The sequence below is a fragment of the Thamnophis elegans genome, chromosome 3 (genome assembly GCF_009769535.1).
Source record: "Thamnophis elegans isolate rThaEle1 chromosome 3, rThaEle1.pri, whole genome shotgun sequence".
Taxonomy (NCBI): Eukaryota; Metazoa; Chordata; class Lepidosauria; order Squamata; family Colubridae; genus Thamnophis; species Thamnophis elegans.
This window is the reverse complement of record NC_045543.1, coordinates 147,919,878-147,946,067: the sequence shown is the minus strand read 5'-3', so window position 1 is coordinate 147,946,067 and position 26,190 is coordinate 147,919,878. Positions and strand designations below refer to the sequence as shown.

General features: G+C 45.3%; 1 protein-coding gene across 1 annotated transcript in view; it reads left to right on the top strand.

Moving 5' to 3' along the window:
- Positions 1–26,102, top strand: part of KIAA1328 (KIAA1328 ortholog) — a 188,671-nt gene extending 162,569 nt beyond the window's left edge. Inside the window, exon 11 of the mRNA XM_032212462.1 lies at positions 25,508–26,102. Coding sequence (XP_032068353.1) covers positions 25,508–25,703 — 196 coding nt within the window. The 3' untranslated portion in view covers positions 25,704–26,102. The remainder of the gene's footprint in view (positions 1–25,507) is intronic.
- Positions 26,103–26,190: the final 88 nt, after the last annotated feature.

Here is a 26,190-nt window from a genome sequence, read left to right as displayed (position 1 = left end):
TTCCAGGCACTCTTTTAAACAGCCTGTTATTGTCATTTAGTCGTAGGGAATCTACAATGTGTTTCTTACTCCTGATCACCCCAGTCATTAACTCTGATCGGGCCAGGGTCAAATGGCCTTCTGTTTATGTGGCCTTCCCCAGGCATCAACACAGCGGTATCAACACTTCATGTGATCTTGAGGAACTCTTCACGTGATGTTAGGGAAAGTTGAGTGCCCAGAAGAACTTAACATCCTGAAAAGTCGGATATTGTCCCATATGCGGGTGATCAAAGCAGACACTGGCAAATTAATCTCTCTTACTCACTGTGTAGATTGTTAATTCTTCTCTCTGCTATCTGTCGATAGAAAATGTGAACATTTTCATGCCTCCCCTCCATCCAGGACGGGGAGTGCGTTGTGTGTGTGGGGGGGAGTTGTAGCTGTAAAATGTTAACATTTGCATTTTTATTTGTTGATTTATTTAAAGGACAGCCTCTCTTACAGCAATCCATCACTTTCTGACACGCCAGATATGAATAATGTATTGTAGACTTGCGGTTACAATGTGCAATAAGTGCCAGAGACAGTGGAGAGAATGTTAAGTACGTTGCAAATGTAATATTTATCGACTCGCAGTTTATTGCTTTGGAGGTTCGATAATACTGACCACGAGACATTAATACCGCTTATCCAGAGTTTTGCCGGCCAACTGCATTGCGCAGGAAGGAGCCCATCTCTCTCGCGCTTCCCCCTGATAAATGTAGAATTTATCGTACTTTCTTATCACCCTTCATTGGATAGTCAGATGGGCCCATATGTTCAAATTCTGAAGATGATGATGGTGGAGAAGTTGGTTTTGCCATAACTCAGTTTCACCCGGAGTGTCAAGCTCCCAAAACTGAGACAGACACACTGAGGTTCCTTCCTTCCTTCCTTCCTTCCTTCTTTCTTTCTTTCTTTCTTTCTTTCTTTCTTTCTTTCTTTCTTTCTTTCTTTCTTTCTTTCTTTCATCTATCTGTCATCAATATCTATCTGTTTTTCTGATAATCTTCTAACATCTAGCGATCAATCTGTCATCAATATCTGTCTGTCTATCATCTATTATCCATCTATCATCCACCTATCTATCATCCATCTATCTGTCATCTAAATCATCTATCTATCTATCTATCTATCTATCTATCTATCTATCTATCTATCTATCATCTATCTATCATTTATCTATCTATCTCTCAATCATCTACTATCTATCATCCATCTGTCATCTAAATCATCTACCTACCTATCTATCATCCATCTATCTGTCATCTAAATCAGTGTTTTTCAACCACTGTGCCATGGCACACTAGTGTGCCGTGACATAGTGTAAGGTGTGCCGTGGAAAAAACACTTTATATATAGTCAATATAGGCACAGAGTTAAAAAAATTTAACATTTTCTAATGGTGGTGTGCCTCCGGATTTTTTTCATGAAAAAAGTGTGCCTTTGCACAAAAAAGGTTGAAAAACACTGATCTAAATCATCTATCTATCATCTATCTATCTATCTATCTATCTATCTATCTATCTATCTATCTATCTATCTATCTATCTATCTATCATCTATCATCTATCATCTATCTATCATCTATCTATCATCTATCTATCATTTATCTATCTATCAATCAACCATCTACTATCTATCATCCATCTGTCATCTAAATCATCTACCTACCTATCTATCTATCATCCATCTATCTGTCATCTAAATCATCTATCTATCTATCTATCTATCTATCTATCTATCTATCTATCTATCTATCATCTACCTATCTATCTATCATCCATCTATCATGGATCAATTGATCTATCTAGCGATCTAATCTATCATTTATATCTTATCTTATCTTATCTTATCTTATCTATCTATCTATCTATCTATCTATCTATCTATCTATCTATCTATCTATCTATCTATCTATCTTTATTTACAGGTTAGTCCCGACTTAACAATAGTTCATTTTGTGAGAGCACTGAAAAAAATGACTAATGACCATTTTTCACACTTATGACCATTGCAGCATCCCCAAAGTCATGTGACCAAAATTGGGAACACTCATAGTCTTCTTCAGAGGAGATTACCAAAAAACCCAGCTAATTTAAGTTACTTCTACTCAGGCACTTAAAATTGTGGAGGTTCTAATTCACAAAGTGTGTTCCGTGGAGGAATAAATCCATCCTTCCAAGGTGGTAAAATGAGGACCCGGATTGTTGTTGGGGGCGATATGCTGACTCTGTAAACCGCTTAGAGAGGGCTGAAAGCCCTATGAAGCGGTATATAAGTCCAACTGCTATTGCTATAAATGGACAGAGTTGGAAGGTTTGGTTTGGTTTGGTTTATTGGATTTATATGCCACCCTTCTCCCAAGGACTCATGGCGGCGTACAACATTAAAAAAACACATATTGCAAAAGTTAAAAAAAATTAAATAGAATATCCAAAACAAACCCAATTAAAATTAACAATAACATTTTTTTTAAAAAAAATCGATTAAAATTAACAATAATCAATAATTTATTTTGTTTGGTTCAGGCCCGGCCGGCTTTCTGGAAAAGCCAACTTTTTAGGGTGCGTCGGAAGGACCGGAGGTTGGGGATTATACAAAGCTCCGGGGGCAGCTCGTTCCAGAGGGAAGGCGCTCCCACAGAGAAGGATCTCCCCCTGGGGGTCACTAGCCGACACTGTCTGGCCAACGGCATCCTGAGAGGCCAACTCTGTGGGATCGCACTGGACGGTGGGAGGCTACCGGTGGCAGGGACCTTGGAGTTCTTCTAGTCCAACCCCCTGCCCCCTGTAGGAGAGCTATACCATTTCAGACAAGTGGTTGTCCAATCTCTTTTTGAAAGCTTCCAGGGATGAAGCTCCCACAACATCTGGTGGCAAGCTGTTCCACTGATTAATTGTTCTCACTGTCAGGAAATGTCTCCTTTGTTCTAGGTTGGTTCTTTCCTTGATTAGTAGCCTAAGTGACCAGAGGTTCAAGTCAACCAATGGTTTCTGAAGACCCTGGCAGGTCTTCTAGTTGAACCCCCTTCTCAAGCAGGAGACCGTATACCATTTGAGATAAATGATTGTCCAATCTCTTCTTGAAAGCCTCCAGTGATGGAGCACCCACAACTTCCGGTGGGAAGGCATTCCACTGGTTAATTGTTCTCACTGTCACGAAATTTCTCTTTCATTCTGAACTGATTCTCCTTTTTTAAAAGAGAGAAAATGAAGACCCCGTTCAAAACAAAAGCAGAATTCTAGGACATGGGATGGCTCACCATCAAAAAAATTCAGTTTCTCTTTCAGTCAGCAGGGAAAAAAGGAACCAAAAGAGGCCATCTACCTTGGATCAGAGCTGAAGAAGCTTCTTGGATAAGAAGCGAAACGTCTTCAAAGAAAACCCAGAAAGTCCAATTGCTTCTTGAAAAAAAAAAAAAAGCACCTTTGGGGCAACCATGACCTGGATGACTGAGAATGTCTACAAGGCTTCCACCAGGAGAGAGAGAGGGAGGGAGGGGGAGAGAGAGAGAGAGAGAGAGAGAGGGAGGGGGAGAGAGAGAGAGAGAGAGATATTTCAGCACCATGGAAAGCAACTGAACTGAACTCAAGAAGCTTCTTGGATGAAAAATGAAACATTTCCATAGAAAGTCCAGTTGCGTTTTTGGGGGGGAAAGCACTTTTGGGACAACCACGACTTGGATGACTGAGAATCTCTACAAGGTTTCCACCAGAAGAGAGAGAAAGATGGATTTCAGCACCACGGAAAGCAACTGAACTGAACTCAAGAAGCTTCTTGGTGAAAAGCAAAACATTTTCAGATAAAACACCAAGAAAGTCCAGTTGCTTTTTCTTGGCGGGCGGGGAGACATCTTGGGATGAGAAGCAAAACATTTTTATAGAAAACCTCAAGGAAGGAGGAGGGAGGGATATATATATATATATATATATATGTTTTTTTATTTGTGCTGATAAATAAATAAAGGGAGACTGGATAAATAAATAAAGGGAAATTTGGGTTTCTGTCGTGATGGACTCTTGTGACGAGCCGATTGACAGATAATGGAAGCAGTTAGCTTCCTCCCATAATTGGGGCTTACCATATATATATATATATATATATATATATATATATATATATATATATATATATATATATATATATATATATATATACATACACACACACACACACACACACACACACACACACACACACACACACACACACATACATACATACATACATATATTTCAGCACCATGGAAAGCAACTGAACTGAACTCAAGAAGCTTCTTGGATGAAAAATGAAACATTTCCATAGAAAGTCCAGTTGCGTTTTTTTGCGGGGGAAAGCACTTTTGGGACAACCACGACTTGGATGACTGAGAATCTCTACAAGGCTTCCACCAGAAGAGAGAGAAATATGGATTTCAGCACCATGGAAAGCAACTGAACTGAACTCAAGAAGCTTCTTGGATGAGAAGCAAAACATTTTCAGATAAAACACCAAGAAAGTCCAGTTGCTTTTTCTTGGCGGGCGGGGAGACATCTTGGGACAGCCATGACCTGGATGACTGAGAATCTCCATCAGATACCTGGGCTTTTGTGGAGGGTGCCAGGAAGGAAAGCCCCTTTGTGGAGTAAGATTGACAATTTGTGCGACCAAAGGATTGTCATTACCAGCTCCATTTTGGCAGGGGGGGGGATTGTGTCCATTGCTAAGAGAACAAATCCTGTCGAAAGATCCCTGCCTTTCAGTACCAAGAGATTAATGTTAATTAGCAACCGTCGGCTCTAATTGTCACCCTCATTAAAATACAGAATTATGTATTTTTTTAGTTATAAATAACCTTTCTAATTGTACTTGATATATGCCAGTTTAATCAAATAGTACACTCGCTGGCAGGCAGATATTTGCATTAATCTAACATTGGATCCTCGTATTATTAGTATTATTATTAGTATTATTATTATTATTATTAGTAGTAGTAGTAGTACTAGTAGTACTACTACTAGTAGTAGTATTTCTTCCTCCTCCTTCTCTTCTTTTTCCTCATAACTCCATCCTCATCCTCCTGCTCCTCTTTCCTCATCATCATCTCCTCCTCTTCTTCCTCTTTCTCATCATCTCCTTCCTCCTCCTCCTTCCTCATCATCTTCTCCTTTCCTCCTTCTTCCTCATCACCTCCATCCTCCTCCTTCTTCTTCCTCATCATCATCTCCTCCTCTCCCTCCTCCTCCTCTCCCTCCTCCTCCTCTCCCTCCTCCTCCTTCCTCATCATCTTCTCTTTCTCTTCCTCATCATCTCCTCCTCCTCTCCTCCTTCTTCCTCATCTCCTCTTCCTCTTCCTCATCATCTCCATCCTCTTCCTCCACCTTCCTCCTCCTCATCTCCTTCTCTTCTTCCTCTTCCTCATCATCATCCTCCCTCCACCTTCTTCCTCATCATCATCCTCCCTCCTTCTTCCTCATCATTTTCTCCTCCTCTTCCTTCCTCATCTCCATCCTCCTCCTCCTTCCTCATCATCTCCATCCTCCTCCTCCTAATTCCTCATAATCTCCTCCTCCTTTCCCTCTTCCTCATCATCTCCATCCTCCTTCCTCATCATCATCTCCTCTTCTTCTTCCTCTTCCTCCTCCTCCTCATCTCTGTCCTCCTCCTCCTCCTCCTCCAACTTCTTCATCATCTCCTCCTCCTCTTCCTCATCATCTTCCTCCTCCTTCCCCCCCCCCCCCCAATTTTTGCTGGGATGTGCTGGGACCTGTTTGCCCGGACTTTCCCTTTGGGCTCCTTATCTTTTTGACGTTTTTTGGTCGCGTTTTCACATTCTGCTCCGCCACCCCGGGTAGAATCTAATGTATGAAAACGAGGCACCTCCTGGGAACGTTGAGTGCATCCGAACACCTCTCTGTTGGGCAAGGTTTCTGTCACTCAGCCCTGTGACAATAAGTGGACGATGACTTGGGAGCTAAGAAAGAAGCTCAGGAAAAGGCGGTATCAATCACACCACGGAAAGCTGGCTTAACCCCTTTTAAAGGTGCCCCGGGGGAGGAATTGCGTTGTCGGGAGGTGTCGCGTTGCGTCTAGTCATTTTGAGAGAGAGAGAGATATATTTGCAAGTAGTGCTCAACATGACATGGAGCCCTCAATTCCCATTGCTAAGCAAGTGGCTTGTTAAGTGAGATTTGCCCCATTTTGTGACCTTTCGGAACAACTCCGTCGTTAAGTTAGTCAGATTTAAGTGAATCCGGCTTCCCCATTGACTTGGCTTGTCAGAAAGTCGCAAAAGGGAATCATGTTTCTTCAGAATGCTGCAACCGTCATAAGTACATGCCAGTTGCCAAGCATCTAAATGCTGATCACATGACCATGGAGATACTGGTCATAAGTCACTTCTTTTTCCAGTGTCATTCTAACTTCAAACAAGGCTTGAAGGAGGCTTTCCGACTGAAGGGATGCCATGCAATGGCTACATTTCTGCCTTCCCTGTTCCCTTTCTTTCTCTCTTTCTCTCTCCCCCTCTCTCGTTCTCTTTTTCCTTCTCTTTCTCCTTCCCTCCTCTTTTTCTCTCTCTTTTCTTTCTCTTTCTCTCCTATTTCTCTTCCCTCTATTTCCTTCTCCCTGTCTTTCCCTTTCCCTCTTTCTTTCCCTCTCCTCTTTCCCTTTTTTCTCTCTTTCCCTCTTCTCTCTTTCCTTCTCCCTGTCTTTCTCTTTCCCTCCTCTTTCTTTTCCTCTCTCTTCACTCTTTTCTCTCTCTTTCCCTCTTCTCTCTCATTCCTTCTCCCTGTCTTTCTCTTTTCTCTCTCTCCCTCTTTCTCCTCTTTCACTCTTTTTTTCTCTCTCTCCCTCTTCTCTCTCTTGCCTTCTCCCTCTCTTTCTCTTTTCCTCTTTCTTTCCCTCTTCACTCTTTTCTCTCCCCCCCTTTCCATCTTCTCTTTCCTTCTCTCTGTCTTTCTCTTTCCCTCTTTCTTTCCCTCTCTCTCCTCTTTCCCTCTTTTCTCTCTCTCTCTTTCTCTCTTCTCTCTTTCCTTCTCCCTGTCTTTCTCTTTCTCTCTTCACTCTTTTCTCTCTCTTCCTCTTTCTCCTCTTTCACTCTTTTTTCTCTCTCTTTCTTTCTCTTTTCCTCTTTCTTTTCCTCTTCACTCTTTTATCTCTCTCCCTCTGTCCATCTTCTCTTTCCTTCTCTCTGTCTTTCTCTTTCCCTCTTTCTTTCCCTCTCTCTCCCCTTTCACTCTTTTCTCTCTCTTTCCCTCTTCTCTCTTTCCTTCTCCCTGTCTTTCTCTTTCCCTCCTCTTTCTTTCTCTCTTTCACTTCTTTCTTTCTCTTTCTTTTCCTCCCTCCCTCCTCCCTCTCATCCCTGCTTTTTCCAGGCTTGTTGCTTTCCTGGCACACCTCCTAGATTATTTCTTCTTAAAGCAGAACACAAGCCACGGAGAGTTGGGGAGCTTCAGTGAGCCTCCCCCTCTCTTTCTATGCCCAGAAGTGGTCCTGTTAAACACTCCCACCCCCTCACACATTTGAATCCTGAGCTGTCATCATCTCCATCTCTGCATCCCTCCGCTTAAGCCAAGAGGCTGGAGCATTGAAAACGCTCCAGCGATTTGGTTGGACTCCTGTACCAAGGCGTTGAGTGTTGACAACACATGCCTCCTGTCTCCAAATGCAACTTCAGTTCCGAGACACATTTATGCAAAGAGTTTGCCTGATTTAAAATTCACGCGCTACTTTCTCCTCCTGGGAAAATCTGGGTGACTCACAGCATTCTGCTCAATTCCCACCCACCCCTTCCCAATGCAGGTAGTCCTCATGAAGGAAGGCGAATCTACGTCACCCAGGATAATGTTGTAGGATCCAATCTGGATCAGTTACCGGGATGAAAGATTCTGTCTTCCGAGCTTTTGGACTCATGCTGTTGTGGTCCGAGAGCAGTCTGCGGAGCTGGCAGCAGACTCGGACAGTGAGGAGATTGGGGAGGAAGATGGTCCAGTCCTGGAGGCTGGGGAAGGCTCGGATGAGGGCTCTGTGTCCGAGGCAGAGAAGGAGCCAGGGCCATCTGGGAGTTATCTGCTGCCTCTGGAGCCTCCAGAATCGGGCAGCAGTGAGGCAGAGGAACAGGGGGAGCCTGTTCCCAGTGCGTGCATGCGCAGAGGTGCCAGAAGGCAAGAACAGTTACGACAGAAGGGTCGACTCAGGAGGAAGGCTTGGAGGTGATTGGCCCCTCCCATAGGACACAAAGGAGGAACAAAGGCACGTGAACCTTTGCAGGAAGCAACTTGGTTCATGCTAGTCAGTTTACCTTCTGAAGCTCCATTTTGACTCTTTAAGCAAACAGCCTGTTTCAGTTTCAGTTTAGCCTGATTAGCACAAAGAAAAAAAAATCTGCCTCTGCCTCCCAGCAATTTGTCTCCTTGTAGTAAACAGCAAAAAGCCTTTTCCAGTTTCAGTTTCAGTTTAGCCTGATTAGCACAAGGGGGAAAAAATCTGCCTCTGCCTCCCAGCAATTTGCCTCCTAACAGCAAACAGCCTGTTTCAGTTTCAATTTCAGCCTGATTAGCACAAGCAGCTAATTTTTGGTTGGATCAGCCTCTCGACGATTAGCTGTTTCAGACTTCCACCCATTCTGGGCGGCGGGGATTGGAATGGTTGGAAAATGGGTTGCGCAGAGGCCGAAAACAGGACGCACAGAGGCAGCAATAGGCTACGTCAATCCATGCAGCCTGAAACAGCTGATGGTCGGGAGGCCGATCCAACTGACAATCAGCTGCTTGCGCTAATCCGGCTGTGCTAAAATTGAAACTGAAATAGGCTGTTTGCTTGTTTGCTGCAAGGAGGCAAATTGCTGGGAGGCAGAGACCAAAAGGTGGGGGTTGGCAGGTGGGCGGGGCTACATTGGTGTATAAGACGTCCCCAAATTTTCACCATCTTTAGAGGGGGGGGGGAAGTGCCCCTTATACTCCGAAAAATACAGTAGTTAACAAAAGTACTTTCTTACTAGATGTATCTACAATTATCCCCCCCTCCTCCCTCTCTTTCTCATTTTCAAAGTCAATAAATTGAAACACCAACCTCAATAAAGAGGAAAAAAAATCCTTTCCCCCCTCCCTCCGAGGCTTTCTTTAAAAGTGAATAAAAGGGGAGGGGATCGGCTTTTCAAACGCTCTAATGCTATTGTGCTTTTCAACTTTCATTTTTTGCCTCGTCTGCATCAAATCATCTTCGACTATTTAAAATGAAAATTGGGTCTATTGAAACATTTCAATTTTGATTATTCTTTTTTTTTCTTTCTTCTTTTTAATAAAGATGTCGCAATCTCACTTAATGATATCACTGGAACGAAATGAGTAAAAAAGTTTAGAAGAATATAATCATCTCGGCGCCCTACAGATTTGATTAAAAGGCATAGCAGAAAGAACACGGGCCTATTTCTGTAGAGTGTGTGTGTGTGTCACACAAACACACAAACACACACTCCCATGTGCTGTCTTGGATCAATAGGGTGTGAAAAGCACGGCTTGTCAGAAATGACCTTTGAACCAAAAAGCAATTTTCCATCAGAATGAATTCTATGCATTTTTCACGTTGCTAAGAGTTTTGTATCTGGGTTTTGTCGCAAACTTCCTTTCTTTGTCAATATTTTTTCCTGCAAGCAGTGAATTTTCTCCCCCACACCCACACCCTGTTGCATTACACCCACAGGCAGTGTGGGATGGTTTTTACAGCTAGGCAGGTGCTTTTCATTGTCTATGGAGATTCTCGGTCCTCCAGCTCAGGGTTGGCCCAGAGGTGATTTTTTTCAAGAGGTGGTGTGGCCCGCCAGCAGAGCTGGTGGCAGATTCGGACAGTGAGGAGGTTGGGGGGGGGGGGAACCTGGGCCAGTCCTGGAGTCTGGGGAAGACTCTGATGAGAGCTCAGTGTCGGAGGCAGAGAGGGGGCCAGGGCCGTCTGACAGTCATCAGCTGCCTTCGGAGTCGGGGGTCAGTGGGGCAGAAGAACAGCTGGAGCCTGTTCTCAGTGTGTGCATGTGCAAAGTTGCCAGACGAAGGGAACAGCTAAGGAACAAAGGTCGACTTGGGAGTAAGGCCACAGGTGGATGGTGAATGGCCCCTCCCATACGGAATAAAGAGGAGCGAAAGGGGAGTGGAGTTTGCAGGAGACAATTAGTTCAATTTATTAGGGTCAAAATCTGTTCCTGACTTCTTGCCCAGTAATTGCTGCTACAGCTTGGAGTTTGGAAGATATCGGCCTGGCAGCTCTCCAAGCCTGATCAAAGTCTGTAGTTGTGAAATCTCTGGAAAGACTGTTGGCCGGGACTTTGCTGCAGAGGAATTCCCTTTAAGCTAAATAAAAGAGTTTTTATTGGGACGAGGAGTCGGCTTCATGATCTTGGGAAGTCTAGGACAAGGGCAACTGGACTTTCTGGTTTTTCCTCTGAAAACGTTTCGCTTCTCATCCAAGAAGCTTCTTCAGCTTCACACTCACAGAGCTGAAGAAGCTTCTTGGATGAGGAGTGAAACGTCTTTTTAAAAAAAAAAAAAACCCAGAAAGTCCACTTGCCTCTTGCAAAAAGCACCTTTGGGACAGGTGTTTTTCAGCCTCACCTGGTCCTCAGCATCTTGCAAGAAAGACAATTTGGCTGGAGAAAAAGCAACACTGCCGTTGTGTTGCAGAAGCCTGATTTCAAACCCTGGGCTCTTTTCACACACTATTCCATCCAAGACAGCACAGTGTGTGTGTGTGTGTGTGTTGTGGGGGAGTGACTCCAGAGGCCCTGCAAATAAATGCAAACCATCATATCGTAGCCACGATGTAAAAAAAAATGTGGAGACTCTAGAAAGAGTGCAGAGAAGAGCAACCAAGATGATTAGGGGACTGGAGGCTAAAAGATATGAAGAACGGTTGCAGGAACTGGGTAGGTCTAGTTTAATAGAAAGAAGAACCAGGGGAGACATGATAGCAGTCTTCCAATATCTCAGGGGTTGCCACAAAGAAGAGGGAATCAAGCTATTCTCCAAAGAACCTGAGGGCAGGACAAGAAGCAACAGATGGAAATGACCATCTGTCCATGGCCACCCAGGTGGCTTTGTAGCTAAGATAGGAGTAGAATTCACGGTCTTCTGATTTCCAGGCTGGTGCCTGAACAATTTTCCCATATCAAAAGAACATTAAAACATTTTAAAAGATGTGGAGACTCCAGAAAGAGTGCAGAGAAGAGCAACCAAGAGGATTAGGGGACTGGAGACTAAAACATATGAAGAACGGTTACAGGAACTGAGTATGTCTAGTTTAATAGAAAGACGGTCTAGGGGAGACATGATAGCAGCCTTCCAATATCTCAGGGGTTGCCCCAAAGAAGAGGGAGTCAAGCTATTCTCCAAAGCACCTGAGGGTAGAACAAGAAGCAATGGGTGGAAACTATTCAAGGAGAAGCAAGTTAGAACTAAGGAGAAATTTCCTGACAGTCAGAACAAGAGGAAGAACAAGCAGTGAAACAACTTGCCTCCAAAAGTTGTGAATGCTCCAACACTGGAAGTCTTTAAGATGTTGGATAACCCTTTGTCTGGTGGTGTGACTCAGCAGCAGTCTTCTGTGAGTCTTTTCGGAATGCAAGATTAACGATGCAGCTGGGGCTCGTTAGTGGGGTTTTGGAGATAAAAGGACGGATGGTGCCACGCCCCTGGTTGCAGGAGTCAACGTTCCTTGGTTCGTTCAACGTGGATTGATCATCAGTCGTGGTTTATGTAAGATACACTTGGAAAAGTGCTTTGTTTTCTGTAACCCTGATTCAAGAAGACACTTGGAGAAGTGCATTGCTTGTAAGAGTTTTTGTTGGTATTCTGTTATCTAGTCAGAGACTTTATTTATGTTATTTTTGGGCTCGCAGCCAGTTTGAGCCGAGAACTGATAAAGTGAGTTCCTTTTAAGTTGTTTGCCTGTCTGTTTAATGAGTGGCGAAGGGGGGACAGAACAGTCTGGTGTAGGGTTTCCTGCCTAGGCAGGGGGTTTGACTAGAATAGTGTTTCTCAACCTTGGCAACTTGAAGATGTCAGGACTTCAAGTCCCAGAATTCCCCAGCCAGCATTCGCTGGCTGGGGAATTCTGGGAGTTGAAGTCCGGACATCTTCAAGTTGCCAAGATTGAGAAACACTGGACTAGAAGACCTCCAAGGTCCCTTCCAACTCGTGTTATTCTATTCTATTCTAACCACAAAGTTAAACAGCCTGCTATTGTCGTTACTCCTATCAGCAGTTTCTTACTCTTGATCATCTCCATCACGATCTCTGATCCATCCAGGATCAAACTCACTCCCCCGCCCCCACTCCACCCACTTTGTCTCTTAACAATGAAACCTTTCCTTAGTTTTTTAATCGGGGAACTTTCCCAACAATTCCTCTTTTGCTGACTTCAGCGATTGCACATGTACTTCCAAAGCACACCAGCCTAGTCTTCAGAATTACCGAAATTCAGCCGGTGGGGGGGGGGGGGGACAGACCCATTGCAGGGTCCTTTATATAGATCACTTGCAATTTATATTCTTTGGGATGCATCTTGCCTGCGGTGTTAACTGCAATTGAGCAATCGCTCTTCGGCTGCATCCCTATTGAACCGACCAATCCGTGATTGATCACTATTTGTTCTGGTTTGCTATTCCTTCCCCCCTGAAGGAGTGCTTGTCCGGTCCTTCCTTTAAAGGCACGGAACGTCTTTCAGACAGCTTTTAGCAGACGTTTGACTGAGATTATTTGCAATCTGTTTCTTTCTTTCTTCTTGTTTTTTTAAAGATTCACAACCATCCTTCATTGTGTCCCAAATGAAAGTCCTTGGGGGGGGTTTGGGCATCTCACAGCTGCAGCCTTTCCTTATGGAAATGGGATGGCTTGGAGGGAAGCGTAACATGTCTGGAAAGCATATGAATTGGACTAATATGAAAAAGGGGGGGGGTCTTTGGTGCTTCCTGAGCTTAGTTGTTTTTTTGCAAACATTTCATGACCCGACTATGTAGCATCATCAGTGCTGGAAGGATGAAGGATTTGTGTAGAGGAAGAGAAGAAGAATGGGGGGGGGGAGAAAACGTGGGGTCCTTGGTGCTCACTGAGCTTAGTTGTTTTCTTGCAGACTGTTGTGGCCTGCCAAGGGCCAGCAGAGTTGGCAGCAGATTCGGACAGTGAGGAAGTTGGGGAGGAAGATGGGCCAGTCCTGGAGTCTGGGGGAGGCTCGGATGAGGGCTCTGTGTCAGAGGCAGAGAGGGGGCCGGGGCCGTATGCCAGTTATCAGCTGCCTTCGGAGTCAGACATCAGGTGAGGCAGAGGAACAGCTGGAGCCTGTTCCCAGTGTGCGCATGCACAGAGTTGCTAGATGAAGGGAGCGGCTAAAGAACAGGGGTCGACTTGGGAGTAAGGCCACAGGTGGACGGTGAATGGCCCCTCCCCGAGGAAATAAAAGGAGCGAAAGGGGAGTGGAGTTTGCAGGAGACAATTAGTTTTCTTAATTGGTTCGTGATTCTCCAAGGCTGTATGTATGAAAAACGATCATGTCATTTTTTTTAGTGCTGTTGTAACTTCAAATGGGCACTATACAAACTGTTGTAAGTCAAGGACCATCTATGCATCTGTTTGCAACTCAGTTGACCTGTCCTACATTACATAGGTGAAAGAAAAAATAGTGAGGGGAATTGGGGTGCCGAGAGGAATAAATGCATCTGGTACAACCGCAAAGTTAAAGGCATTCTCTGAACAGTTTATTATTATAATTTACTCATAGAAAGTCTACATGGTTTCTTATAGAATAGACTAGAATACAATAGAACAGAAGAAGAGAACAGAACAGAATAGATTATAATAGGAATTGGAATGGAATACAACAGAACAGAATAGAGCTGGGAGGAACCTTGGAGATCTTCTAGTCCAACCCCTTGCTCAAGCAGGAGACCCTATACTATTTCAGGCAGGTGGCTGTCCACTCTTTTCTTTAAAAATTTCTGCAAAGCAACGCTTCCAATTTCTGCCACCTCTTCTGGAAAACCAGGGGGCCTGGACTTCCAAAATATTACACACTCACTACTCCACATGAGCTCAGCGCTTAGCCTCTAAGACCACACCTGGAATCCTGCAACCCATTCCGGTCACCACACTGCAAAAGAAGATGTTGAGACTTTGGAAAAAGTGCAGAGAAGGGCAAATAGGATGATTAAAGGCCTGGAGGCTTACCCCAACCTTCCCCCCCCCCCTTCCCAGAACAAATACAGGGTATCAATCTTCAACAAAGATGTTCTAAAATAAACTTAAAGAAAGTTAGTATCATCTTTCATTTGAGCTTTAACTCCTCTTTTGTTAGGCTAGCTCTAAACAGATTATATCGTTCCTTGCTTCCTCAGTCATAAACTATCTGGAATTTCTTAGTCCCATATTTATTTTGAGTATAGTCAATCCATCTTCTCCACTCCAGCTTATATTTCTCATTTGAGTGGTCCTTAAGATGTGCTGATATTTTAGCCATCTCTGCTAAGTTTGTTACTTTTAACGTCCATTCTTGAATAGTAGGCAAATCTTCCTTCTTCCAGTATTGCGCCACCAACAGTCTTGCTGCCATTATTAAATACAAAATCAAGTTAGTCTCTATAACAGTTACAATCAGTAGTTATCACTGGAGGTTTTTAAGAAGGCACTGGACACTCACTTGATTCGAATGGTACAGGGTCCCCTGCTCTTGAGCAGGGAGCTGGACTAGAAGACCTCCAAGGTCCCTTCCAGCTCTATTCTATTCTAAACATCCTGTTCAGTTATTCAGCAACCGTCTGGACTTCCCGAAGTTTCTTAAACCAGCCGCATTCTGCCCGGAGTTTTTAAATATCTACTTGGCTTCCCTCCCGCTCCGAAAAGTGTGAGTTACACGCAGACTTTTTCTTTCATTGATGTATGTTTCTGTCCGGATGGCTGGGAAGATTAACGAGCGGGAGGGTTGAATAAATAGAAAAGAGTACAGAAGGGTAGGCGGGGTGGGTGGGGGGGTTGGCACAAGTGTTTCTTCCCATTGGAGACTCCAAAGCAAAACACGCCTTGAATGATTGATGCCAAACACGGGCCGCTTCTCCGTAACTGCTGCCCGCTAAACTGGAATGAATGCCCATCCAGCAGGGCCCAGAGACCTCCAAAGTGCCCGTTAAGAAGCAGAAAGATAGCTTACCTTAGCTTCAGTCCTGGAGGATTTACAAATCAAGCTTGTTTGAGGTGAGAGGAATTGGGGTGCCAAGAGGAATAAATTCATCTGGTACTTTTGGCTTTGATTCAGACGTTTCACAGCGCCGCTTTTGTTAAAAGCACGGCCAAATGAGTTGCATCTCGCCAAGGAAGGCCTTGTTATCTCTCCACCGTATTTGTTGGACTATAAGACGCAACGGTGTATAAGACGCACCAAAATTTTGAAGAGGTAAGTAAGAAAAAAAAATTTTGTCCTCCCCTGCGCCCAGGAGCACTATCCGGCAGGGCTGGGGGAAGGCAAAAACGCCCCCATTTTTGCGGAAAACGGGTGGAAAACAGGGCATTAAATGGGGGCATTTTCTCCCTCCCCCAGCCCTGCTGAACCTGCAGAGTGCTTCTGGGGGCAGGGCGAAGACAGAAACGCCTCTGTTTTTGCCAAAAATGGCCCATTTTTCACGAAAATGGGCTGTGGAGACAGGTCTTCAGGAGGCTAAAAATGGCTGTATTCGGTGTATAAGATGCATCAACATTTCCATGCTGTTTGGTGGGGTGCGTCTTATACTCTGAAAAATACGGTAATCTGAAGTCAGGTTGGCTGAAAGGCTGTAAGGCAGCCCACGATGTTAGATCAGTGATGCATTTCAGCCGGTTCTCTCAGGTTCGGGTGAACCAGTAGCGGTGGCAGAGGGAGGCTCCGCCCACCCACCTGAATCTCATCATGTCCCAGTTTTGATGCTCTGCGCATGTGCGGAAGGTCCTGCGCCTGTGTGGAGGTGGTCCTAGCACCGGGGGGGGGAGGGCGGGGCTCACATTTGCGAACCGGTAGCGAAGGTAAGTTGATTTCACCTCTGTGTCCGAGGCAGTCTGCCCAAGGCAGCTTCAGTCCAGTCTACGCAGTGTGAAGAGGAAACATACCAGCGGTTTGAGGAGTGGTGTCAAGCTGGCCAGGCCCACCAGTCGGCCACGCCCAGTGAGTGGTGTCATACTGCCCACGCCCACTAAGTCGGCCACACCCCTCCAAGGTCAACCACAGTCCTGATGCAGCCCTCAATGTTGACACCCCTGCTGTAAGGCAAGGAATGATCCAGAATAGCCAAGTTGGAGAGGGACCTTGGAGGTCTTCTAGTCCAACCCCTTGCTCAACCAGGAGACCCTAGCATTTGAAACAGTGGCTCTCCAATCTCTGTCAGGGTACCAAATAGCAGACCCATAACAAGCAAAACTCCGAGTAGGTTCCTCAAAGAATAGCTATCGGGCCTGCAGCCATCTTTCCTTTTGGTCTTTGGGTCTGTAGGGCACTGTCCCATTCAAACAATCTTGGGGACCCGTGTGAGTTGAACATTTCCTGCTGCTTCTTTGAATTAATGGGGTCTTTGATAGGTGACTTTGTGAAGTCAGGATGGGAGCCTTGATAGTTGATAGATGAAAACTCTACAGGGCCCTTGGTGCTCTCTGAGCTTGGTGGTTTCCTTGCAGATGTTTCATGACCCAACTAGGGAACATCATCAGTGCTAGAAGGGAGGGAGGTTTGCAGAAAAAGAGGAAGAGGAAAACTGTAGGGTCCTTGGTGCTCTCTGAGCTTGGTGGTTTCCTTGCAAATGTTTCACGATCCAACTAGGTAACATCATCAGTGTTAGAAGGGAGGGAGGTTTATGGAGAGGAGGAGGAGGACTGTGAGGTCCTTGGTGCTCTCTGAGCTTGGTGGTTTCCTTGCAGACGTTTCATGACCCAACTTGGTAACATCATCCATGCTTGAAGGGAGGAAGGTTCGCCCCCTGTTGATCCACAAGTGTCAGTAGGAATTTTCTTTGTGGTTCTTCAATTGGGCTGCAATTTACCGTTAGCTTGCTTGTTTGAGTTGATTGTATATTGTTTACTTTTTTTCCCCGTTGTTGGTTGAGCGTAGTTAATCTCTGCTATCTGGATGTTGCCTGCTGGCCAGGAGATGTTTTGGTCTTTTTGTTTCCTTTTTTTAAAAAAACAACACCTTTTTGATGGTCTCTTTTGAATGATATGTAAATGTTGTTTATCTCTGCGTGCCTGTTGATGGCTGACTTGTCAGAGTGCCCAGCTTTCAGCAATTCTCTGGTGGTTTTTGAAGCTCTGCCTAGCTTTGTGTGTGTGTGTGTGTGTCTGTGTCATCTGTTTTGGTTGCTGAGGCTGTGTGTAGGTCCATCCATGTGGCTGCAGTTCATTTTAGAGGCAGCTTCAAAATCTTCTCAGCAGCTGGCTGAGAAACGCTTGAGTGTTTCAATCCAGCGTTGGAAAATTTGAACATTTAAATGTTTTTTTTAAATGTTATTTATTTTCGTTACGTAATAAAAATTCTTTTGTGAACAGTGTGTGTTGTCCCAATTCCCCCTTTAACATTCCAACCCCAAAACTTCATTCATTTTAGAACTGTATTTCCATTAGTTCCGATTTTAGCCGTATCACTTTTCTTCTCCTGTTTTCCAATTTCGAGTTTTTAACATGTACAAACAATATAGTTTTTCTTTCCCTTTGAAAATAAACAATTTATCATTTCTCTTCCATCTGTTTTCCATTAACAAGATGAACCTTCAAATTTCAAGTTTTATATAATCAACATAATATAATTTATTCATCAGCTTTAAGGTTCTTAATATAATTCCCACACATTCTAATTAAAATGTATTTTTACCTTGTTAACAATCTCTCTTTCTACTGAATCATATAATTCTACTATTCTCCTATTTCTAATTTTTTTTCTCTTTTTCTTCTTTTTGTGTGTTATATAGCCACCCGGAGTCCTCCGGGATTGGGCGGCCTATAAATCTAATAAATACAAATACAAATTATATCTTTTCTTCTGTATCTTCCCTCTCATTTTTCCATAGATTTTTTATCTCTCCCCCAAGTTTCTCTTTCCCATCTCCCTTTATTTTTCTCTCTATTTTTGGCTAATTTCTTTTTTGGATGCCCTTCCCTGCTCTCTTTGTGCCTTTAACCCCATTGAGGTTTATTTTCCATTTTCTATCTTGTTAATTCCTTGTTGAGCATTTAAATGTTGAAAAAGTGTGCTGCCTGTAAGGTTTGACCCTCAGGTCTACCCTTGTCAGGCGTTACTACAAACCAGATCATAGATGATAGAATCCAAAGGGTGGGGGGACCTTGGAGGTCATCTAGTCCACCCCTCTGGCATCCAGCCTTTTGTGACGTCTTCTTCTGTTTATCGTCCTCAGGGAACCGTCACTGCTTTCCTATCAGAGTCGGTTCCTCTGCAACTGGCTGAAAAACAGTAACTGTGAAAAGGACAGAGGAACAGAGCTGGAAGGGGCCTTGCAGGTCATCTAGTCCAGCCCCCTGCCCAAGCAGGAGACCCTACAATTCTACCTAGGACCTTGCGTGGGGGGGGGGCTGCACGTGCATTGCATTTGGGGGGTTCGGGCGCACACTTGCGCTTTGGGTAGTCAGTCCAGAAAAGATTAACCCTCGCTTGTCCAGACTCTTCTTAAAAACCTCCAGTGATGGAGGGCATGCAATTTCTGGTGGCAAGCTGTTCCACTGGTTAATTGTCCTCACTGTCAGGAAGTTTCTCCTTCATTCCAGGTTGCTTCTCTCCTTGATTAGTTTCCACCCATTGCTTCTGGTCCTGCCCTCAGGTGCTTTGGAGAATAGTTTGACTCTCTCTTCTTTGTGGCAGCCCCTGAGATCTTGGAAGACTGCTATCATGTCTCTCCTTCTTTTCATTAAACTAGACATACCCAGTTCCTGCAACTGTTCTTCATATGTTTTGGCCTCCAGTCCCCTAATCCTCTTTGTTGCTCTTCTCTGCACTCTTTCTAGAGTCTCCACATCTTTTCTACATCGTGGAGACCAAAACTGAATGTCATATTCCAAGTGTGGCCTTTCCAAGGCCTTATAAAGTGGTATTAACCCTTCACATGATCTTGATTCTCTCCCTCTGTTGATGCAGCCTAGAACTGGGTTGGCTTTTTTGGCAGCTGCTGCCCACGGCTGGCTCCTATTTAAATGGTTGTCCACTAGGACTCCAGTTTCACAGAACCAGAGCTGTGGGTTTGTTGGTGGTTTTTTATTTTATTTTATTTTTAGACATGGCAGAAGACTACATTTCAAGACTCTAAATGAAGAGATACTGCTAAACCGGACGATCGAATAATATCTCACGCTGCTCATCGAAATAAATCTATGTCTATCTTTCCTGCTGGAGCGTTTATGATGCCGATAAATCGTTAATTTTCTTTCTTCTTTTTTTTTTTTTCCCTTTTCCCTTCCAGTAGTTAGGACTTTTATTGACTCCTACGGATATCAGTCGGGGTTTGAAGCCCTGACAGATTCGTCTTCACCTTTCGGCCGAATGTGAAAATCAAAAACAGAATGCAAGCAGAAAGCTAACGCTTGAAAGCTTATTGTCCCCGTCTTTCTTTCGAAGCTCGGCGACTTAGACAGACAGTTCCTGACAGGAGTCTATTAAAAAGACGGTGTCGGGTTCCCCCCCCCCCCAAAAAAAAAGCACAATATCTGCCTGTTAGGCGAACTGAAGCCGTTTCATAGCTCCAGTCCAAAGGAAGTGGGGAAAAAGTTCATTTGATTTCATTTCTCCATGTGTTGGCTTTGGGGGGGGGGGGGATTCCTGTGGCATTTTTTCTCTGCTGTGGTGTTCAATAGCCCCCTTTCCCCCCCCTCCTTAGTTTCCTGGAGCAGTGGTCACCAACTGGTGGTCTGTGATAACATTTTGGTGGTCCGCAGAAAAATTATTTACATTTTTTTATATTGCACTAAATCAGGGGTCCTCAAACTACGGCCCCTGGGAGGGATACGTGCAATGAACGCTTGTGTTGCTGCAGAGAGTCTCCCCCTTCGGGGTCTTTTTGTGGGGGTCGGAGGGGGGCAGAAATTCCGACTTGGGGTCTGCTTCAGCCTCCTGGTGGGGGGCTTTGGGTGAAGGCTGGAGGGAAGCACCGCTGGTGGCGAAGAGCCGGAGGGCCTCGTTCCAGTGGGACTGCATGATGGCCTGGAACTGGCTGACCATCTCAGCCCGTTGAGCCTCCAGGCACCGGCACCTGGCCTTGCACTCCCGCAGGTCTTCCCTCTGCTTGGAAAGCCCATGCTCGTAGTCCTCAGTGAGGAGCTTCTGCTGAAACCTCCTTCTCGGTCCGATCCAATTTGAACTGAGCTGTTTTGCCAACTCTTTCTCCTGGGGGCTGCTTAGCTCCAGCAACGGCTTCCTGTTGGGGCCCTAAGGAGCCCTAGTGGGCAGGTCAATAGTGGCTGGATGGGGAGGGGCAAGTAGAGGCCGGGGAGGCGCCCCTTGATGTGAGTGACATCAAGTTGGCCATGCCCACCCAGGCACATGACCACCTAGCCACGCCCACCCAGCTGGTCATTAGAAAAATCATATTAGTGGTCCGCAGGATTTAAAATTATGAATTTAGTCTTCCCTGAGGTCCAAAAGGTTGGTGACTCCTATCTTTAAACAACACACCGACAACTTTTGCACAATGGCTTGTAACAGGGTGAGGCTTGCGTAAATGTGAATCCTTCTTGCTTTCTCAGCCTGGTTGTTTTCTTGCTGGCGTTTTGCGACCCAACTAGGGAACATCATCAGTGCTAGAAGGGAGAAGGGTTTGCAGAGAGGAAGAGTTAGAAGAAGAATAGGACTTTCTGAACCTGGTTATTTTCTTACAGACGTTTCATAACTCAACTAGGTAACCTCATCAGTGCTAGAAGGGAGTGGAGTTTGCAGAGAGCAGGAGGAGGAGGAGGACTGCGGGGTCCTTGGTGCTCTCCGCTTGGTTATTTTCTTGCAGACGTTTCATGACCCAACTAGGTAACCTCATCAGTGCTAGAAAGGAGGGATGGGGTTGCTCTCTGTTTATATACAGCTGGCTTGCCCTGTCCAGTGTTGGTGGGTTGTGTTCTTTGTGGCTCCTTGTTTAGGCTGGGGTTTACTGGTTTGATTGGCGTAAAGACCCATTCCCTTCAAATTCCCATGCTGCTAGTCCTCTGTGGGTGATGTAAGGAATTCATGGCTTTGGGTGCAAAAAGAAATAAAGCTTCATTCTCCCAGCGGAGCAAATGAGCAGTTTTCCCTTTAAATATTTGGAAGAAATGTGGAAAAGAAACCTGACTTTGGTGCCATTCAAAGGGGGGGGGGGCTCCGTCTCTGCCTCCCCCCAGGCAAAACGCTTTGCACCTGACAAGCCATGACAGGCTCTTCCATCGGGGGATTAAGAACTAAATAATAGCCCCCCCAGGAGCCTTTCCCCCTATCTGATCCAACTGGCCCTGCTTTCTGGCAGGGAGAGGGGCCTCTGTGTCAAATAAACCGATTTCCAATGCCGGCTCTTTTAAATAATCCTTCCCGTCTTTGCTGCTCCTGTTATCTCCCCAAATCTTTTAATTTTCCCTGATAGCCGCAGTGCTGTAAAACTTAGATAAAATTTAGTGTAGAATGTTTTTTTCCATTGGGTGATTTGTTCCCCCAAATGCAGACATGGCTGGATTTTTTTTTAACTGGAGCTGTTTTTTTCTTCTTCTTCTTCTTCTTCTTCTTCTTCTTCTTCTTCTTCTTCTTCTTCTTCTTCTTCTTCTTCTTCTTCTTCTCCTCCTCCTCCTCCTCCTCCTCCTCCTCCTCCTCTTCTTCTTCTGCTGCTGCTTCTCCTTCTCCTTCTACCCATTCTCTTCTCTTCCTCTTCCCCATCATCTCCATCCTCATTCTCCTCCCCCCCTCCTTCTTCTTCCCCATCATCTTCTCCTCCTCTTCCCCCCCACTACTTCATCTGCTTCTTTTTCTTCTGCTTCTTCTCCTTCTCCTCCTCCCTCTTCTGCTTCTGCTCCTCCTCCTCCTGGATACATCACCTCCACAGGACTAGCAACATGGAAAATTGGAAGTGGGCCACAGGGTACGTTTGCCTCTGCAGGAAGCCAGGTACCAATAGAATAACCTTGGAATTGGAAGGAACCTTGGAGATCTTCTAGTCCAACCCCTTGCTCAAGCAGGAGACTCTATACCAATGATGAAATTCTATTTTTTTTACTACCGGTTCTGTGGGTGTGGCAGGGGAAGGATGCTGCAAAATCCACATTCCCTCTCCACTCCTATTCTATTCAATTCCTACTCTACTCTACTCTACTCTACTCTACTCTACTCTACTCTACTCTACTCTATTCCAGGTTGGTTCTCTCCTTGATTAGTTTCCATCCATTGCTTCTTGTCCTGCCTTCTGGTGCTTTGGAAAATAGTTTGACCCCCATCCTCTTCTTTGTGGCAGCCCCTTAAATACTGGAAGATTGCTCTCATGTCACCCCCTAGTCCTTCTTTTCATTGAACTAGACATATCCAATTCCAGCAATTTCATATGTTTTAACTTCCAGTCCCCTAATTATCTTCGTTGCTCTTCTCTTTTCCGCATTCTTTCCAGAGTCTCAACCTCTTTTTTAAAAAACAAAACAAAACGTGGTGACCAAAACTGAATGCATAGTACTCCAAGGGCTGCCCTTCCCAAGGCATTCTAAACATTTACTAACAGTATTTGTGACAGCATGTTTATTCCTAGCCCGTCTTAATTAGATCTGGAGGTCGTGATTAATGATTAATGAGCGGTTTTTGTGCGGAGGTCTGGGTGAGATTTAATTGCATCTTTGAAGAAGAAAAAATATCTCAGGACTCCATTTGAGACTGTAAAGTTCTACAGTTTAGGCCTAACTAGTTTCTCAAAAGGATTCGAATTAGCTCATGACGGTCCGCGGGGCATATTAATAATATTTGGGAAATCCAATAAGAGGGTGCAAAACAGTCATTGAAAAATGGCATGCATAAGAAGGTGCTTTTTTTTTCAAAAGACAGCTACAGTTCTGTTCTGACCGAGGCTTCCCGAGAGCATGAAGCCAACTCCTGGTCCCGACAAAAAACCCTTTTATTAATTGACTCTGAATTCTGCTCATTCACATCCAGCAAAGTCTTTCAAAGGAGGATTTACAGTCACAGACCTTATCTGGCTTGGAGAGCTGACAGGCCGATATCTTCAAAACTTGGCAAGGAGTCTCAGAGAGTCACGAACCAATGAAGCGAACTAATGGTCTCCTGCAAACTCCACTCCCCTTTCGCTCCTCTTTTATTTCCTCTGGGAGGGGCCATTCACCGTCCACCTGTGGCCTTGCTCCCATGTCGACCCCTGTTCTTTAGCTGTTCCCTTCGTCTGGCAGCTCTGCGCATGCGCACATTGGGAACAGGCTCCAGCTGTTCCTCTGCCCCACTGATGTCTGACCCCGAAGGCAGCTGATAACTGTCAGACGGCTCTGGCCCCCTCTCTGCCTCCGACACAGAGGCCTCAACAGAGCCTCCCCCAGACTCCAGGACTGGCCCAGGTTCCTCCCCAACCTCCTCACTGTCCGAATCTGCTGCCAGCTGTGCTGGTGGGCCACGACTAGTTCTTACATGAATCACTGCCGTTGTTCAGGTAGTGGCACAGTCGTTAAGTGAATCTGACTACCCCGTTGACTTTACTTGTCGGAAGGTCGCAAAAGGGGGATCATGATCCCAGGGACCCTGCAACCATCATAAATACGAGTCTGTTGCCAAGAGCCTGGATTTTGATCACGTGACCATGGGGAGGTCACAACTGTTGTAACTGTGAAAAGCGGGTCATAATTCACTTTTTGGGGGTTACTGAAATGAGCTTCAGTCATTAAATGAATGATTGCAAGTGAAAGATTACCTGTATCTTGCAGAGTCCGTCTCTAGATGTCTCTTGGGGGGGCAGTAAAATGGGTAAATGGTACCAATAAAGGAGAATATTTGTAGCTCAGGGTTGAAATGAGGGGTCCTTGGTGCCCTCTGAGCTTGGTTGTTTTCTTGCAGACGTTTCATGACCCAACTAGGTAACATTATCAGTGCTGGAAGGGAGTGAAGTTTGTGGCGAAGGAAGAGGAGGAGGAGGAGGAGGAGGAGGAGGAGGAGGAGAATAACTGTGGGGTCCTTGATCCTCTCTGAGCTTGGTGGTTTTCTTGCAGACGTTTCATGACCCAACTAGATAACATTATCAGTGCTAGAAGGGAGTGGGATTTGTGGAGCCAAGGTGGCGCAGTGGTTAAATGCAGCACTGTAGGCTACTGCTAGATCAGCAGGTCAGCGGTTCAAATCTCACCGGCTCAGGGTTGACTCAGCCTTCCATCCTTCCGAGGTGGGTAAAATGAGGACCCAGATTGTTGGGGGCAATATGCTGACTCTCTGTAAACCGCTTAGAGAGGCCTGAAAGGCCTATGAAGCGGTATATAAGTCCACTGCTATTGCTATTGCTATTGGAGAGGAGGAGGAGGAGGAGAATAACTGTGGGGTCCTTGGTGCTCTCTGAGCTTGGTGGTTTTCTTGCTCATGTTTCATGACCCAACTAGGTTATAACATCAGTGCTAAAAGGGAAGGGAGGGGGTTGTTCTCTATTTATACACAAGTGGTTTGGCTAGAAAAGAGTATTTGTAGCACAGAGGTGAACAGTGGGGTCCTTGGGGGCTCTCTGATTTGCTTACTTTCTTGTCGATGTTTCACTACCCAACTAGGTAACATCATCAGTGCTAGGGAGGAGGAGTACTTGCTGTCAGTTTATGTTCTGGCGTCCTGCCTGTGGGTGGGTGGAGGTGACCTTAGAGATTATTTGGTGGGTCTGTGTGCTGTTGGCTCTTTGGCAGCTTCTTAATTGGCGGATTAATTTATTTGATTGTTGGTCTGGAGTTAACCTTGGAAGTTAGGTTAAGTTAACCAAGGTCGACTTGATTGAATAGGCATAGCAACTAAGTCAGCCAATGGGAGCTTCAACCGATCTGAGTCTGTGCTGAGAATCAAAACTGAAACTACTCTGCCTGCTCTGAACTCTGAGATGAAACTGTTCTCTGCTGCTTGTGTTCTGCTTGTAACTACTACCACTTTGAAAGAATCTACTATTGGTATTGTACTTTTATTCATCTGTTATTATGTATATAAAGAAGTTAATGAATCCAGTTGAATCAGGGCTTTTGATTTTTTCCGCAACAAACTCTGATACAATCCAGTTAAGCAAGCTTGGAGGTCTTCTAGTCCAACCCCTTGCTCAAGCAGGAGACGCCATATAAAATGACAGAATAACAGAGCTGGAAGGGACCTTGGAGGTCTTCTAGTCCACCCCCTTTGCTCAAGCAGGAGACCTCATACCATTCCAGACAAGTAGCTGTCCAGTGTCTTCTTAAAAACCTCCAGGGACGGAGCGCCCATAACTTCTGGTGGCCAGCTGTTCCGCTGGCTAATACTTCCGCTGTGTAACCTTCACGCCTTCTCCTCTCTTCTCCAGGTACGAGACTTCTCTCCTGGACCTGGTGGCCGCCATGAGCCCGAGGCAGGACGATCGCCCCGGTTTTCCCAGGGGGACCCAGCCCCAGAGCAGAACCTGCGGGAAACCCCGCTGGGATTGGCGATCCCCCCGAGCCAAGAACGGGCTGGACGATTTGGAAGAGAGCCGGATTTTGGAGGACATCTTTTTCATCTGAGGATCTGGCGGGGCCTCCGAGGACTCTTTTTTTAAAAACCCCTTCCTCTTTTTCTCATCTGGGTGTGTCGACGTATTCAGGATCTTTTTAAATTATTTGTCTGACTGACGATTGTCTCCCCTCTCTTCTCTCCCCTTAGAGAACCGAAGGCGGTAGCCCCCCTCCCCCCGGCCCCTCCCCATCTCTGGATCATGATAGAGACGAACTGCATGGAGTGTTAGTGGAAACTTTCCTACGGGGGGATTTTTCTCGTCCGGGTTTTATGGCTGAAGGGGGTGGAAAAAAGTCACGTCGTTGTGCAAAGGATGGGTGTTTCCTTATGGAGTTTTGAATTTTTTTAGTGGTGGAAACCGTTTGTTTAATCTCTCTCTCTCACTCCCTCTCCCTCTTTATGCCTTTCCTTCCTCCTTCCTTCCCTCTTTCTCTCTCCTTGTCCCCTCCTTTTCTCCCTCTTCCTCCCTCCCTCTCTCTGTCTCCCTCCGCCTCT